Genomic DNA, 16404 nt, shown 5'->3' on the forward strand with positions numbered 1-16404 from the left:
AACAGGAAAAGGTTTTTTTATTTTACATTTTCTACCATTTCTCTTTTTCCCCAGATGGTAATTACATCATTTCAAACCAGTGAAAGAGAGAAGGTACCCGGCCGCTCGGTCAGACTAATGAAACTAGTATAATTTATGAAGACAGTATATTTACACTGAAAGGATATAAGCATCAGATCCCCACATAACTGATCGATGGAAGATGTCCCAAACAGCACCCTATTCCCCATGTAGAGCCCTACTCATGACCCGACCTGGTCAAAGGTAGTGCACTAAATAAGGAATTGGGTGCTGTTTGGGACACACACATCAACGATGCCTTTCACAAAATCCCAAACTGTTGTTTTTTTGCAAATAAAATGAACTACTGATGAGGCACGAGGGTCTTCGAGGCAAAAATAAAATAAAGAAAAGACAGAAAAAATGTAATTTGAATATAAGTTAAATAACAGACCAGTTGATTAATACTCAAGCATTTATAATACAAAATAAAATAAACAATCCCCAGAGAAAACAGTTTCATCCCAATTTGCACCCTATTCCCTACATAGTGCACTACTTTTGTAGTGTAGACTAGAGTGCCATTTGGGACACAGCCAAACTACACCAGCCTCTGTCATAACATGGGTAAGAGGAGGAGACACTCCAAAACTACACCAGCCTCTGTCATAACATGGGTAAGAGGAGGAGACACTCCAAAACTACACCAGCCTCTGTCATAACATGGGTAAGAGGAGGAGACACTCCAAAACTACACCAGCCTCTGTCATAACATGGGTAAGAGGAGGAGACACTCCAAAACTACACCAGCCTCTGTCATAACATGGGTAAGAGGAGGAGACACTCCAAAACTACACCAGCCTCTGTCATAACATGGGTAAGAGGAGGAGACACTCCAAAACTACACCAGCCTCTGTCATAACATGGGTAAGAGGAGGAGACACTCCAAAACTACACCAGCCTCTGTCATAACATGGGTAAGAGGAGGAGACACTCCAAAACTACACCAGCCTCTGTCATAACATGGGTAAGAGGAGGAGACACTCCAAAACTACACCAGCCTCTGTCATAACATGGGTAAGAGGAGGAGACACTCCAAAACTACACCAGCCTCTGTCATAACATGGGTAAGAGGAGGAGACACTCCAAAACTACACCAGCCTCTGTCATAACATGGGTAAGAGGAGGAGACACTCCAAAACTACACCAGCCTCTGTCATAACATGGGTAAGAGGAGGAGACACTCCAAAACTACACCAGCCTCTGTCATAACATGGGTAAGAGGAGGAGACACTCCAAAACTACACCAGCCTCTGTCATAACATGGGTAAGAGGAGGAGACACTCCAAAACTACACCAGCCTCTGTCATAACATGGGTAAGAGGAGGAGACACTCCAAAACTACACCAGCCTCTGTCATAACATGGGTAAGAGGAGGAGACACTCCAAAACTACACCAGCCTCTGTCATAACATGGGTAAGAGGAGGAGACACTCCAAAACTACACCAGCCTCTGTCATAACATGGGTAAGAGGAGGAGACACTCCAAAACTACACCAGCCTCTGTCATAACATGGGTAAGAGGAGGAGACACTCCAAAACTACACCAGCCTCTGTCATAACATGGGTAAGAGGAGGAGACACTCCAAAACTACACCAGCCTCTGTCATAACATGGGTAAGAGGAGGAGACACTCCAAAACTACACCAGCCTCTGTCATAACATGGGTAAGAGGAGGAGACACTCCAAAACTACACCAGCCTCTGTCATAACATGGGTAAGAGGAGGAGACACTCCAAAACTACACCAGCCTCTGTCATAACATGGGTAAGAGGAGGAGACACTCCAAAACTACACCAGCCTCTGTCATAACATGGGTAAGAGGAGGAGACACTCCAAAACTACACCAGCCTCTGTCATAACATGGGTAAGAGGAGGAGACACTCCAAAACTACACCAGCCTCTGTCATAACATGGGTAAGAGGAGGAGACACTCCAAAACTACACCAGCCTCTGTCATAACATGGGTAAGAGGAGGAGACACTCCAAAACTACACCAGCCTCTGTCATAACATGGGTAAGAGGAGGAGACACTCCAAAACTACACCAGCCTCTGTCATAACATGGGTAAGAGGAGGAGACACTCCAAAACTACACCAGCCTCTGTCATAACATGGGTAAGAGGAGGAGACACTCCAAAACTACACCAGCCTCTGTCATAACATGGGTAAGAGGAGGAGACACTCCAAAACTACACCAGCCTCTGTCATAACATGGGTAAGAGGAGGAGACACTCCAAAACTACACCAGCCTCTGTCATAACATGGGTAAGAGGAGGAGACACTCCAAAACTACACCAGCCTCTGTCATAACATGGGTAAGAGGAGGAATACCATTTCACATTTTAAGCTTATTTCCACCCCAAATCATTCGTCAGCATTAGAAGAAAAAAATAGTTATTTACAATCATATTGTCCAACACTATTAAGAGTTTGAATGACAACGTAAAACCACCTTAGTACGCCCAACGTGGGTTCATGGACAGAACCTCCACTTCCTGTAACGGTAGGTCTACTAGCAAAACTGTAGCAGTATGTATTAAAAATAGTCACCCTTCAACATTTTTGGATTTCCTATTTCCATTGCATTTCTCAGTGGTAGATAAGGGATGTATGTTCCATTGGTGTGCTGTAGGATCTGGACTTCCAACAGTTGTTTCATTTCCTGCACTCAGAGTACATTTGTATAAATGTACACACACACACACACACAGAGAGAAATGGAAGACTCTGGCATCTTGCTGCTCTGACTGAAATGTGTCTTCCACACAGTAGACAGGGTGTAACGTAGACAAGGGTTCTGTTCCAAACTGCACCCTATTCCCTATTCAGACCAGTGGGCCCTGGTCAAAACAAGTGCGCTGAATAGGGTGCAGTTTGGGACGCAACCAGGGTGTAATGTAACAATAGTGTCCCTCCAGACCAGGGAGGGTGAGGGGGGAGGGTGAGGGTTTTGGGGGAGGGGAGGAGTGGCGTGGGAGAGAAAAAAATAGGAAAGTCCAGTCCATTGGTTTGGTGTTTGGTGAACTACTCAGTCCACCTTCACTACGCTATAGATCTTGGTGACGAACCAGAAACAGGCAAAGAATCCAATCGTTCCTGAGACAGAGAGAGAGAGAGAGAGAGAGAGAACATGAAAATCACATTTTCCACGGGCGATTTGTCAATCCCACCATCCGACTGAGTCTGTGTGTCAGTGCAGGCAAAACACAGAGAGCTGCACCTCAACCTAAACCCCAGGCAGGCAGGCAGGCAGCACGATGGGCAGGGTTGGAGGAAGCACGCTCCTATTTGGTCCAGTCCATTGAACTGGACTAATGAGGATACCCTCTGTCCTCCAACCTGGTCCAAACTCTTCATGGCAAGCTACAGTATGATGCCCCCCCCCTCCCCGCTACCTACCTGTGAATAAGAAGAAGATGAGAGCCATGATCATGGTGTAACCGAAGTAGAGGATGGTGCTAGCCAATCCTGTGATCTGGAGCTTGGAGAAGAAGTAGTGGATGGCATAGACCAGGAAGTAGACGGCCGTGAAACCACTGGTCAGGAAGGAACGCCACTGCCAGTGGTAGTCCTGATGGAGAGAGAGAGAACAGTTAGATATCTCTGTGTTTATAACATCTTCACTAAGACAAGACCACTGGTCAGGATGGAACGGCACTGCCAGTGGTAGTCCTGATGGAGAGAGAGAGAACAGTTAGATATCTCTGTGTTTATAACATCTTCACTAAGACAAGACCACTGGTCAGGATGGAACGGCACTGCCAGTGGTAGTCCTGATGGAGAGAGAGAGAACAGTTAGATATCTCTGTGTTTATAACATCTTCACTAAGACAAGACCACTGGTCAGGATGGAACGCCACTGCCAGTGATAGTCCTGATGGAGAGAGAGAGAACAGTTAGATATCTCTGTGTTTATAACATCTTCACTAAGACAAGACCACTGGTCAGGATGGAACGCCACTGCCAGTGGTAGTCCTGATGGAAATAAGACAATTAAGAAACGTAGCTCTCCCTTAATTAAACTTTCTGCTATTCCTTTCATCCTATGTCTCCCCTTCTTCTCAACTGGAGAAGAAGGTCCGAGGTCCCTTGTTTTGGACCTTCTCTTTCAAGGAGAGAAGCTGTGAGGAATCAAGGAAAGATGATTTGAGAAACAGTCCCTTCATCCTCGTCATTAAGAGCACTATTGCCATTGGTCACGTGACCCAACCAGGAAATACTCAGATGGTCTTACCTCAGCACAGAGGAGGAAGTATCAGAGTAGGATGGTGTGTGTGTGTGTGTGTGTGGTCTCACCTCTGCACACAGGAGGAAGTAGCAGAGTAGGATGGTGTGTGTGGTCTCACCTCAGCACAGAGGTGGAAGTAGCAGAGGAGGATGGTGTGTGTGGTCTCACCTCAGCACAGAGGTGGAAGTAGCAGAGGAGGATGGTGGCCTCAGAGCAGGTGATTACCAGGATGATGAACACCAGAAACAGGAAACCAAACATGTAGTACATCTGGTGGGACCTGGTGGGACACAAAACCATACATCATAAAGACAACCCTTCAAAACACACTGCCCTCTCCTTTACTCCAACCACTAGCCAACCTTTAAAACACACTGCCCTCTCCTTTACTCCAACCACTAGCCAACCTTTAAAACACACTGCCCTCTCCTTTACTCCAACCACTAGCCAACCTTTAAAACACACTGCCCTCTCCTTTACTCCAACCACTAGCCAACCTTTAAAACACACTGCCCTCTCCTTTACTCCAACCACTAGCCAACCTTTAAAACACACTGCCCTCTCCTTTACTCCAACCACCAGCCAATCTACAGAGCCATAGTCAGTTAGTCACTCAACCCCGTTCACACTTCCCCAAACCTCGCCCCTTCCCTTTCACCTTTCACCTCACGGCCTCATTCTGCCTTCATGACAAGCTGCTGGTGTAGCAGTCACAAAACAGAACTAAAGCATCTGCAGGGTAGTTCAGCTGAGAGACGCACCAGATGCTGTTGAGGATGAAGAAGAGCTGGATGAAGATGCAGCCGAAGGGGAGGATCCCCCCCATGACGATCCCTGGGAGAGGCTTGGTGTAGAACGACTGCTCCGGGATCTGACGAGGGATCTGATTGGTCCGCACAGGGTGCTCAATCCCCTGAAATACACCAAACACACGAGAGAGGGGAGGAGAATGAGAGGTATGTGATACACACAGACTTGTGTGTGTGTGACAGAGTGGTCCCCGTGGTCCTCTGGCTCGCTGGGGCGGCGCTGTGCCGGGTGTTCGGGCACCACAAAAAAATGATGCACACAGTAAGTCGCTTTGGATAAAAGCGTCTGCTAAATGGCATATTATTATTATTCACATACTGAGGTGTGTTTGTACTCACGGTCTTCTTGAAGCCGAAGTAGGCCCCTATGAAGGTGAGGGGGACAGAGATACAGAACCACAGTGCCAAGATGGCCACCAGGGTGCCAAAGGGCATGGCTGCAGAGGAGCCCTCTCCCCACAGGATCAGATTCATCACAAAGAAATCAGCGAACACAACCCTGAACACAGAGACAGACCAATAGAAGTCAACTAACAACCCTGAACACAGAGACAGACCAATAGAAGTCAACTACCAACCCTGGGAGGAGGGAGAACAGAGAGCTGCAAACCAACGTGAACACAGATTACAGAGGAAGATATAACCTGGGAGGAGGTTATCAAAGACTATCAACATAAACCATAAATAGAGCCCAGAGGTTGTTTTAATCAGGAAAAACTCCTGACCGTAACCACAAACTAATGTCGACCTCATCAACCAATGTAAAGTCATACTCACCCAGGACACAGGAAGCAAGTCAGCAGGACGTTAGTCTTCCATTTCTCACCCCCAAAGGCTGTGACATCATAGAGAGAGCAGACGGAAGAGAAACATTCAGCAACTCTTGGAAGACAAAACAATGGACGTCTCTTGAAAATTCAAACATCTTCCTTTCCTTCCAAGGTGTTTAGGCATATAGCCTTCAGCAGGGAGGGAGGATTCAGGCCATAGAGCATGTATTGCTAGGGAGGGTTGGGGTTGGATTGGGGGGACCCCCTACTGCTACATGCCTCTACAGATCACTGAACCAGTAACTGACACAGAGACCACTATCGCTCCCCCAGACCCCCTCCCCCTCCCAGCTAACACTGATTGGGCCTAACGAGCTACCCTCCAGCCCAGATGGGTCGTGACTGGTCGACTGTTCAGGGTCAAGTTGGGGTCGTGACCCTGTCCACTCGGCCCAATGTTCACTTACACTTGTAGAAGCGGGCAGCTACGTAGCCAGCTGGTGTGCCCAGTAGGACCCAGAGCACCACGGCACACGTCATCAGAGCACCGCGGTTAGCCGGGGACAGGAAGCCCAGGCAGGCAAAGACTGGACAAGAGGAACACAATGTATATGGATTAGAAATAAACAACTATTTGTTTTGACTGAACTGTGTGTTATTATTGTGTTGGTCCTTTGCTGCTACTGAATGATTAAATAATTAAGATGACTGTCAGTAAATACATTAAATAACTAAGATGACTGTCAGTTAATACATTAAATAACTAAGATGACTGTCAGTTAATACATTCAATAATTAAGATGACTGTCTGTTAATACATTAAATAACTAAGATTACTGTCAGTGAATACATTAAACAACTTAAAACACTAGTCCTACTTTCAGGGAAGAAGTAACTAAGTACTAACTACTTTCTCTCTACCATATGCTACCCTGCTAATTTGTTTTTGGTGAATGACAAATAAAGGGTCTGGACAGGTGTAGAACTCAGTCAACAAGTCATCAACAGGTGGACAGAAACACAGTGTTCCAGATTCTAGAACTCACTGAGAGTGACGAAAATCATGATGAAGATCTGAGTTCCTGATCCCAGAAAGACAGAGAGCAGCATGCCTTTCCTAGGAGGCCGGAACACATCTCCATGGACCAGCTTCCAGCCAAATTCCTCCTGGGCATCCTCCTGAAAGGACCAGAAGAGAGGGAGGAGGAGAGGAGGGGTGGACAAGAGTTTCAGTTTGTTTCAGTTTCAAGTGTATTTATCGTATGTAATAACAACAGATCTTTATCACCACATCTCTCACTATAAAAAGACCATTACAAACAGCAAGAACGTTCAGGCCAAATGATGAGGACATGGAGGGTGTGAGTGGGTAACCCAGCAGGAAATAACAGGGGGGAGAAGATGAGGGAGTGGGCTCCCTCCAAAAAAATAAAATAAAAAATTTGACTGGCCTCCATGTCAATTAGCGGTGATAGACTTCAGAGGGTTGGAACACGAGCAGGCTGGTCGCCGCGGTGACGCTACCTGTCAGTCTGATCACTAGGAGGAGGGGCTGATGGGAGTGTGATCGCTAGGGGGAGGGGCTGAAGGGACCGAGCTGCTGAAAGAATGACTTTGATCTCGGAGACACAGACAGACAGGGACTACAATACATGTTGTAGGGGAGGGGGTCGGGTGTGAGGGGTGCTGGGGGGGTTATATAGATACATGTCACCCCTAGTGACCCCCACAAGCCCTCCTAGAGAACATCTGCTGTCAGTTTTCCTGGAGATAGAGAAATGGAGGGTAGAGGAGAGATGGAGAGGAGAGGAGAGATGGATAGAGGAGAGGAGAGATGAATAGAGGAGAGGAGAGATGGATAGAGGAGAGGAGAGATGGATAGAGGAGAGGAGAGATGGATAGAGGAGAGGAGAGGAGAGATGAGGAGAGGAGAGAGATGAGGAGAGGAGAGATGGAGAGGAGAGGAGAGATGGAGAGGAGAGGAGAGATGGATAGAGGAGAGGAGAGATGGATAGAGGAGAGGAGAGATGGATAGAGGAGAGGAGAGATGGATAGAGGAGAGGAGAGATGGATAGAGGAGAGGAGAGATGGATAGAGGAGAGATGGATAGAGGAGAGGAGAGATGGATAGAGGAGAGGAGAGATGGATAGAGGAGAGGAGAGATGGATAGAGGAGAGGAGAGATGGATGAGAGGAGAGGAGAGGAGAGATGGATAGAGGAGAGGAGAGATGGATAGAGGAGAGGAGAGATGGATAGAGGAGAGGAGAGATGGATAGAGGGAGAGGAGAGATGGATAGAGGAGAGGAGAGATGGATAGAGGAGAGGAGAGATGGGAGAGGAGAGATGGATAGAGGAGAGGAGAGATGGATAGAGGAGAGGAGAGATGGGAGAGGAGAGATGGATAGAGGAGAGGAGAGATGGATAGAGGAGAGGACACAAGGTCACACACACACTCCAAGGTCATAACCAAAGCCTCCACCAGCTGGCTGGCCTCAGTACAAAGAGCCAATCAGAGCTTGGAGCTCCAGTTGTTGGGGTCATGTTCTGTCTGTGTGTGTCTGTACCGGATCAGTAGACCAAGGAGACCAGACCACCGCCCTGTCACTCCTCATCAGGGACGTGTGTGTGTGTCTGTCTGTCTGTCTGCACTGGACAACCCTTGCCAGTGTCACACAGAAAGAGCCCTCATATGTGACACCTCCCACAAATCAACATGGTGGACTGGGACTTAAATATATCAGCTGTATTATTATGGAGGATTCACCAGACTCACCACAGAGTCCATCTGGTTGTATCTGGCAATGTCTTTATGTAGAGTCCTCAACATGATCATGGCCACCATGCCAGAAAGGAACAGAACGATCACCAGAGAGTTCATGATGCTGGGGAACAAGACAATACACAATGGGTTAGAGATAGAAGATGTGTGTGTCTGTGTGTGTGTGTGCGTGTGTGTGTGTGAGTGCGTGTCACCTGAACCACTGAATGTTGGTGTGGGGCATGGACTCCAGAATGTAGTCCCAACGTGACGCCCATCTGATGTGCTTGTCCTCCTACAGATGCAACCACAGCATTTACATTACACCCGCTGCACAGAGGGCATGACTAACCTCTGCTGAGACCTGACGACTTTCATTAGATCCCCAAGCTTCTTATGTCTAGGCTTTAGAAACATACCACAAACTGGACAGAGTAGGTGTAGCCAATCTTCAGCTCTCCACTGAACTTGTTGTTCAGGTACATGGGGCCTCCTGTACAGTCAGGGGCCTCCTCTTTGGTGTGTTTATAGCTTTGGAGAGGGGGAGGAGGAGGAGGAAGAGAGGAGAGGGGGAGGAGGGGAGGAGAGGAGGAAGAGAGGAGGGGAGGGAGGGGGAAGAGAGGGGAACAATGAAAATCTCTGAATAAGTTAAGTCAAAATAAATACTTTATGTATTAAAGAGAGAAATCATTACTTTGAGTAGAAAAACACATTAGCTAAGAATGAACAATTTATGGAGACTTGAGAAATGAAGAATGATTTGATAAGAACTAGATAACCCTAAGGGGTGAATTCTAACTTGACATCAATGCGTGACTAAGTGCCAGATTGGCCCCTAAGTGACCGACCGGTTGTCTTCCTACCTCTTGGGCTCCATCTTGGCAGCAACCAGTCTCGCCCCGGCAGCCTCGTGCTCCACCACATGGTAGTGGATGGTGATGTCCACATGGTTGAAGATGTAGAACGTGTCTTTGACATTAAAGTCAGACTGGAGAGAGGAAAAAGTAAGTTATGTGCTTTATAACTTGTTTGTAACGTGTTATAAGCATGTATAAGCCTTTATAATGTCTTATTACAAGTATTTTAATGTGTTATGTCTATCTAGCAAAAAGTTCAACTGACAACAAATTGCCCGACTCAGAGGCCTGACCTCCACACACAGGATATGAATTGACTCACATTGACAACACAAGATATGAATTGACTCACATTGACAACACAGGATATGAATTGACAACACAGGATATGAATTGACTCACATTGACAACACAGGATATGAATTGACTCACATTGACAACACAGGATATGAATTGACCCACATTGACAACACAGGATATGAATTGACTCACATTGACAACACAGGATATGAATTGACAACACAGGATATGAATTGACTCACATTGACAACACAGGCGTCTTTGGGTCGTCCTGCCTCTGTGACGTAGCAGCCGATGGGGAACCCTGGGTTACAGAACTTCTGTCCATCCTCCACATCATAACACCAGGTCACTGGCATGTTGTCCACTATCCTACAGGAGAGGAGGTAGACACAGGGTTAAAGCATGCTGTCCACTATCCTACAGGAGAGAAGGTAGACACAGGGTTAAAGCATGCTGTCCACTATCCTACAGGAGAGGAGGTAGACACAGGGTTAAAGCATGTTGTCCACTATCCTACAGGAGAGGAGGTAGACACAGGGTTAAAGCATGTTGTCCACTATCCTACAGGAGAGGAGGTAGACACAGGGTTAAAGCATGTTGTCCACTATCCTACAGGAGAGGAAGTAGACACAGGGTTAAAGCATGTTGTCCACTATCCTACAGGAGAGGAGGTAGACACAGGGTTAAAGCATGTTGTCCACTATCCACAGGAGAGGAGGTAGACACAGGGTTAAAGCATGTTGTCCACTATCCTACAGGAGAGGAGGTAGACACAGGGTTAAAGCATGTTGTCCACTATCCTACAGGAGAGGAGGTAGACACAGGGTTAAAGCATGTTGTCCACTATCCTACAGGAGAGGAGGTAGACACAGGGTTAAAGCATGTTGTCCACTATCCTACAGGAGAGGAGGTAGACACAGGGTTAAAGCATGTTGTCCACTATCCTACAGGAGAGGAGGTAGACACAGGGTTAAAGCATGTTGTCCACTATCCTACAGGAGAGGAGGTAGACACAGGGTTAAAGCATGCTGTCCACTATCCTACAGGAGAGGAGGTAGACACAGGGTTAAAGCATGTTGTCCACTATCCTACAGGAGAGGAGGTAGACACAGGGTTAAAGCATGTTGTCCACTATCCTACAGGAGAGGAGGTAGACACAGGGTTAAAGCATGTTGTCCACTATCCTACAGGAGAGGAGGTAGACACAGGGTTAAAGCATGTTGTCCACTATCCTACAGGAGAGGAGGTAGACACAGGGTTAAAGCATGTTGTCCACTATCCTACAGGAGAGGAGGTAGACACAGGGTTAAAGCATGCTGTCCACTATCCTACAGGAGAGGAGGTAGACACAGGGTTAAAGCATGTTGTCCACTATCCTACAGGAGAGGAGGTAGACACAGGGTTAAAGCATGTTGTCCACTATCCTACAGGAGAGGAGGTAGACACAGGGTTAAAGCATGTTGTCCACTATCCTACAGGAGAGGAGGTAGACACAGGGTTAAAGCATGTTGTCCACTATCCTACAGGAGAGGAGGTAGACACAGGGTTAAAGCATGTTGTCCACTATCCTACAGGAGAGGAGGTAGACACAGGGTTAAAGCATGTTGTCCACTATCCTACAGAAGAGGAGGTAGACACAGGGTTAAAGCATGTTGTCCACTATCCTACAGGAGAGGAGGTAGACACAGGGTTAAAGCATGTTGTCCACTATCCTACAGGAGAGGAGGTAGACACAGGGTTAAAGCATGTTGTCCACTATCCTACAGGAGAGGAGGTAGACACAGGGTTAAAGCATGCTGTCCACTATCCTACAGGAGAGGAGGTAGACACAGGGTTAAAGCATGTTGTCCACTATCCTACAGGAGAGAAGGTAGACACAGGGTTAAAGCATGTTGTCCACTATCCTACAGGAGAGGAGGTAGACACAGGGTTAAAGCATGCTGTCCACTATCCTACAGGAGAGGAGGTAGACACAGGGTTAAAGCATGCTGTCCACTATCCTACAGGAGAGGAGGTAGACACAGGGTTAAAGCATGTTGTCCACTATCCTACAGGAGAGGAGGTAGACACAGGGTTAAAGCATGTTGTCCACTATCCTACAGGAGAGGAGGTAGACACAGGGTTAAAGCATGTTGTCCACTATCCTACAGGAGAGGAGGTAGACACAGGGTTAAAGCATGTTGTCCACTATCCTACAGGAGAGGAGGTAGACACAGGGTTAAAGCATGTTGTCCACTATCCTACAGGAGAGGAGGTAGACACAGGGTTAAAGCATGTTGTCCACTATCCTACAGGAGAGGAGGTAGACACAGGATTTTATTTTCAAATACAATCTCTTTTTGGGCTTAGTTATGGTCAATTTGCAGTGTACAAATTATTATAATTATGTTCTGGCCCCCCGACCATCCTCTCCGACAACAATCAGTCCGTGGCTGAATCTAGTTGCCTACTCCTGGCCTATACCAATCACATCCTCTCAGATCTCCACAAGTGCCTAACTTTGGGATTGGGTCAGTGGTGTCCTTGGGGTCAGAGGACAATACAAGCCAAGCTCGCCACCTAGTGGCACATGAGTCAGTGCAGGTGTCTGAAGTCGGGGTTCAATCCCATCTTGTGAACTCTAGACTTCATTTATGGGAAATGTGTGTTCCCATCTCAATTCAGAGGAAAAGGAGATCTGAGTCTGTTTCACAAGACGAAGAATGGGTCTCTTACCAGTGGTGTGGTAGTTAGCAGTATGAATATCTTATCAGCGGTGCTGGTAGTTAGCAGTATGACTAACTTACCAGTGGCGTGGTAGTTAGCAGTACGAATATCTTACCAGTGGTGCTGGTAGTTAGCAGTATGAATATCTTACCAGTGGTGCTGGTAGTTAGCAGTATGAATATCTTACCAGTGGTGCTGGTAGTTAGCAGTATGAATATCTTACCAGTGGGGTGGTAGTTAGCAGTATGAATATCTTACCAGTGGTGCTGGTAGTTGAGCAGCATGCCTTTCTTCAGAAAGTCCAGGTGGGCTTTGTCTTCTGGCTTGTTGGTGTCGTACGATTTAGTACACACCGGCTTACATTCTTCCTTCTTCATGAACTCAAGCTTCAACACACAGACAATACAATGATTTAGAACAGGGAAGGGATGGTCGTCGGATCAGTTTTTAGGAACTCAGTCGGGGTCTCAACTTACTGTTACGAGTTAGAACAGTAGAATACACAAGGTGCAATTTCAAATTTGGTTGTGCATCAGCAGTTTCTCTCTTGTTATGTCAGTCAGTGATGGTCAGCCAATCAGCCCATGTCAGCGAACATATTTTAGATTGCTAAGTTAGTTTTGCGGCAAGCTATCTAAACTTGTTATCCGGGGTTGGTATGGATGTGGGTACGCAGACCTGAGAGCAACTGCGGCACCTCATGATGACTTCTGATTTATTTTGTGGCCACCAGCCCATCAGTTGCCCATCCCTGATTTAGTATGTAGGTACAGACTGCACACACCACAGTGAAGGGGGAGTCGTTCATTCAGGGTTAGGTATGAAGGTGCAGAACATTGTAATGAGATTTGAAATGTAATACCAACAGGATATTAAACAGTGTGTGTGTGTGTGTGTGTGTGTGTGTGTGTGTGTGTGTGTACACACTGTACATCACCCACCTTGTAGGGAGAGGGCTCAATTCTCTCGCCGAACAAAACCTGACCCAAATTCTCAGACGGGCGCTTCTCGGAGTCGATAGTGCAGAAATCAAACCTGAGGAATACAAGGAGAGAAACAGGGATTAGACAAACGTTCTGTTTCAGCAACACCAACACAGCCCATAACAAGATGAACATGCCCTGAGAGTTCCCACAACAACAAGACACAAACATTAACACAACATATGATTTATACTCCGGTTCGTCTTCCTATTTTTAAACCATCCGTTGCTGATCCTTTTTCTCTAATACCCATAATTCTATTTCAACAACAACCCATCCTCTCACTCTTTTCTCAGTCACACAGCAAGCTAACATTAAAAGGTCACATTTCTCACGCACACTTAACACTGCGATGTCACTTCAATTACAGTCCCCTGACCATCTCCACAACCCCTCAGTGGAAAAGGGACATTAGTGTCGACTACCTAGAAGTCCTCTAACGGCGTGACAGAACAGCTCCTGTGGCTTAGCATGCTCAGGCCTCTAGTATCACATTTATCTCAGGTTAAAAATAAATAAAGTAATTCAGATGTCACACAACAACACTAAGAAGCTATCGTTATCAAAGTATCCCATCTTCGATTTAATGCCATTGGAGTTTTCAGATCCAGAGTAAGCCCTGAAACTGGTTTTAGGTGGTCTGTTTCTTTGACTAAAGCCAATATCTATATCTTCTATTGACTATATCTCTCCAAAACATGATTCAGCTAATCTTAAACATAAGGCAGCCATTTTGTTGAAGCAGTACTACTGCAATAGAGCAGTGCTTGACTTGGACTGAAATAGGTGCTGGTACTGTTTGTATTTAGGTGCACGAGCTCCACAATACTTTTGAGCTAATATTCTATAAGAGGTGCAGGAACTCAAGCAGTAGAAATATTGAGGTGCTGGTACACAGCTCCGGTGAGCTCCTGCCCAAGTTAAGCACTGCAATATAGTATTAATATCGTCTACGGGCCTCATAATTCCTAGACCATTACATGCCAGTCTCCATTGGATATCGCTGGAGCTGCTATAAAGTGAACGAGCAGTAGAAAGAGTCAAGAGAGGATGGTGAGTGACAGAGAGATGCTGATATGACATGCATGTCTAGTCTATCAGACAGTTCCACTAGTGAACCTTTGCGCCTAGTCCTACCTGGCTGACTTCACCATGTTCCTAACCCATGTCCGTATCCCAAATGGCACCCTATTCCTTACACAGTGCCTATTCCTTACACAGGGCCCATAGGACGCTGGTCAAAAGTAGTGCACTATATAGGGAATAGTGTGCCATTTGGAACACGCACTATACCCCCCCCCCCCCATACACTAAGTCTGCATCTACACAATAAGAACATTGTCCAATAGCACCGAACCCATAGCCTTCTGCAGCAAGACTGAGACACAGATAAGACGTTGTTGTTCCTGATGTACTTACGCAGTGTATTCATAGGGCAAGACAGACTCCACAGAATCCAATCTGTTCACAAATATCTCGATGGTCGACTGCAAAACAATCAAAAGCAGTTATTATTTTCTCAAAATGGTAGACGACAAAATCTGCAACAACATCTACAATACTGTACACCTTACAGCTGTTTTTTCTCCAAGGCATTCATTTCCCCCCAGGGCCAACTAGGCTAATGACTAGAGATCTGAGACGGGAGGGAGGAGGAGGGCTACATAACTTTACAGGATTTTTTTATGTCCTGTTCTGCACTGGAATTGATTCTTACTAGTTGTTCAGGCCCTGTTAGTGCATTCCTTCCTCAAAGAACAACTCATGCAGTTGACAGCTCTCTTTTAGATTAGGATAATATGGAATTTGGGACATATTTATACATTTTAATGACAAGTAACTTCTGATCGAAAGTATGGATTAACTAATTAGCCATCTACAACACAAGTTAAGCAGTTGTCTCACAAGTAGTAGCCCAACTAGCTCGTAGGGGGTGCTAATTAGCTGGCTAGCTTGCTAGCGACCAATATGCAATACGGATAGCTACTATGACTAGTTGGCTGGCTAGCCATGCCAACAACACTGGTTCTAACTAGCTAGCTACATTTAGATTATAATACCTAGCTATTCATCATTATGACGGTTACCGTTGAAGCTGGATAGCTAAAACAGCAAGCTATTTTGACCCCTTCCAAGGAGTTTCAGAATGCTAACGTTAACAGCTAGCTAGCAAGTTAACTGGTAGTTAGCTTTACTTGCCAGCTGGCCAGTTGATATTTAGAAGGAAGATAGCGCCGACGGTTTCATTCTACAAGCTTAACACAAGGCCCTGTGTATTTTAGATCTAACTACCTTACAGTCCGGTACTTCATTCTCTTTCCCAGCTTGTCCTGGTTCACAAAAACTAACAGGGGCCAGACCCGGAAGATAGAAACTTGTAGCGCTGTGTAGCAGAAGGAAGATCACCAAAACAGAGCCTCTCGCTCTGTGCAGGGCGCACATTTTCCTCTTCTCTCGACGAACCTTGTTAGCTAAACGTTTCTTGGAGTAACGTTAATATCTGTCTACACAGGGGGTGACAGGTTAGCTGGCATTTGAATTTACTAGGTAGGACAGTTGACATAAGGTAGCTAACGTTAGCTAGCTGGTATCGGTCTTCCTTCGTAGCTATCTAACCTAGATACTTTTTCTGCAGCGACAGAGCAGACACGTCATCTGCGTCTACATGGATGTTTTCTTCAGTAGAGGATTATGGGACTCTGGAGGTAAAATTGTCTCGGCTGTTGTTGAAAGAATAGCACTTTGTGTTGAATATAAGACATATTGTCCGATACAAGTTGAGAATAAAAACGGCCTTGTCATGTTTTATCATTCCGCTGAGAATCAAACATAGCAAAAAGCAGAGCGCCTTACAATTTAGGCTCTGGCATTAAGTGCCTTTTCCAACAATGACCTGGAGATGGCGGTGTAACACTGATCTCTCAAAAC

At 46.1% G+C, this 16404-nt stretch overlaps 1 protein-coding gene across 2 annotated transcripts; it reads right to left on the bottom strand.

Moving 5' to 3' along the window:
• Positions 1 to 16337, bottom strand: tm9sf2 (transmembrane 9 superfamily member 2). Of its 2 annotated transcripts, XM_045207404.1 has the most exons (17): positions 15769 to 16336; positions 14896 to 14963; positions 13435 to 13528; positions 12752 to 12879; positions 10027 to 10156; positions 9491 to 9615; positions 9047 to 9158; positions 8843 to 8922; positions 8643 to 8751; positions 6916 to 7048; positions 6337 to 6456; positions 5877 to 5934; positions 5439 to 5598; positions 5052 to 5203; positions 4459 to 4570; positions 3462 to 3633; positions 1 to 3158 (listed from the first exon to the last, which is right to left on the bottom strand). In XM_045207404.1, the coding sequence occupies exons 1-17, from the start codon at positions 15916 to 15918 to the stop codon at positions 3091 to 3093; spliced, it is 1971 nt and encodes a 656-aa protein (XP_045063339.1). In that variant the 5' UTR covers positions 15919 to 16336; the 3' UTR covers positions 1 to 3090. The 2 variants fall into 2 exon arrangements, with proteins under 2 accessions (XP_045063339.1, XP_045063340.1); XM_045207405.1 differs by lacking the exons at positions 1 to 3158; positions 3462 to 3633 and adding an exon at positions 3640 to 4037 and having other exon boundaries at positions 15769 to 16337.
• Between the last annotated feature and the right edge of the window lie 67 nt (positions 16338 to 16404).

The sequence above is a fragment of the Coregonus clupeaformis genome, chromosome 24 (assembly GCF_020615455.1).
Source record: "Coregonus clupeaformis isolate EN_2021a chromosome 24, ASM2061545v1, whole genome shotgun sequence".
NCBI classification, from domain to species: Eukaryota; Metazoa; Chordata; class Actinopteri; order Salmoniformes; family Salmonidae; genus Coregonus; species Coregonus clupeaformis.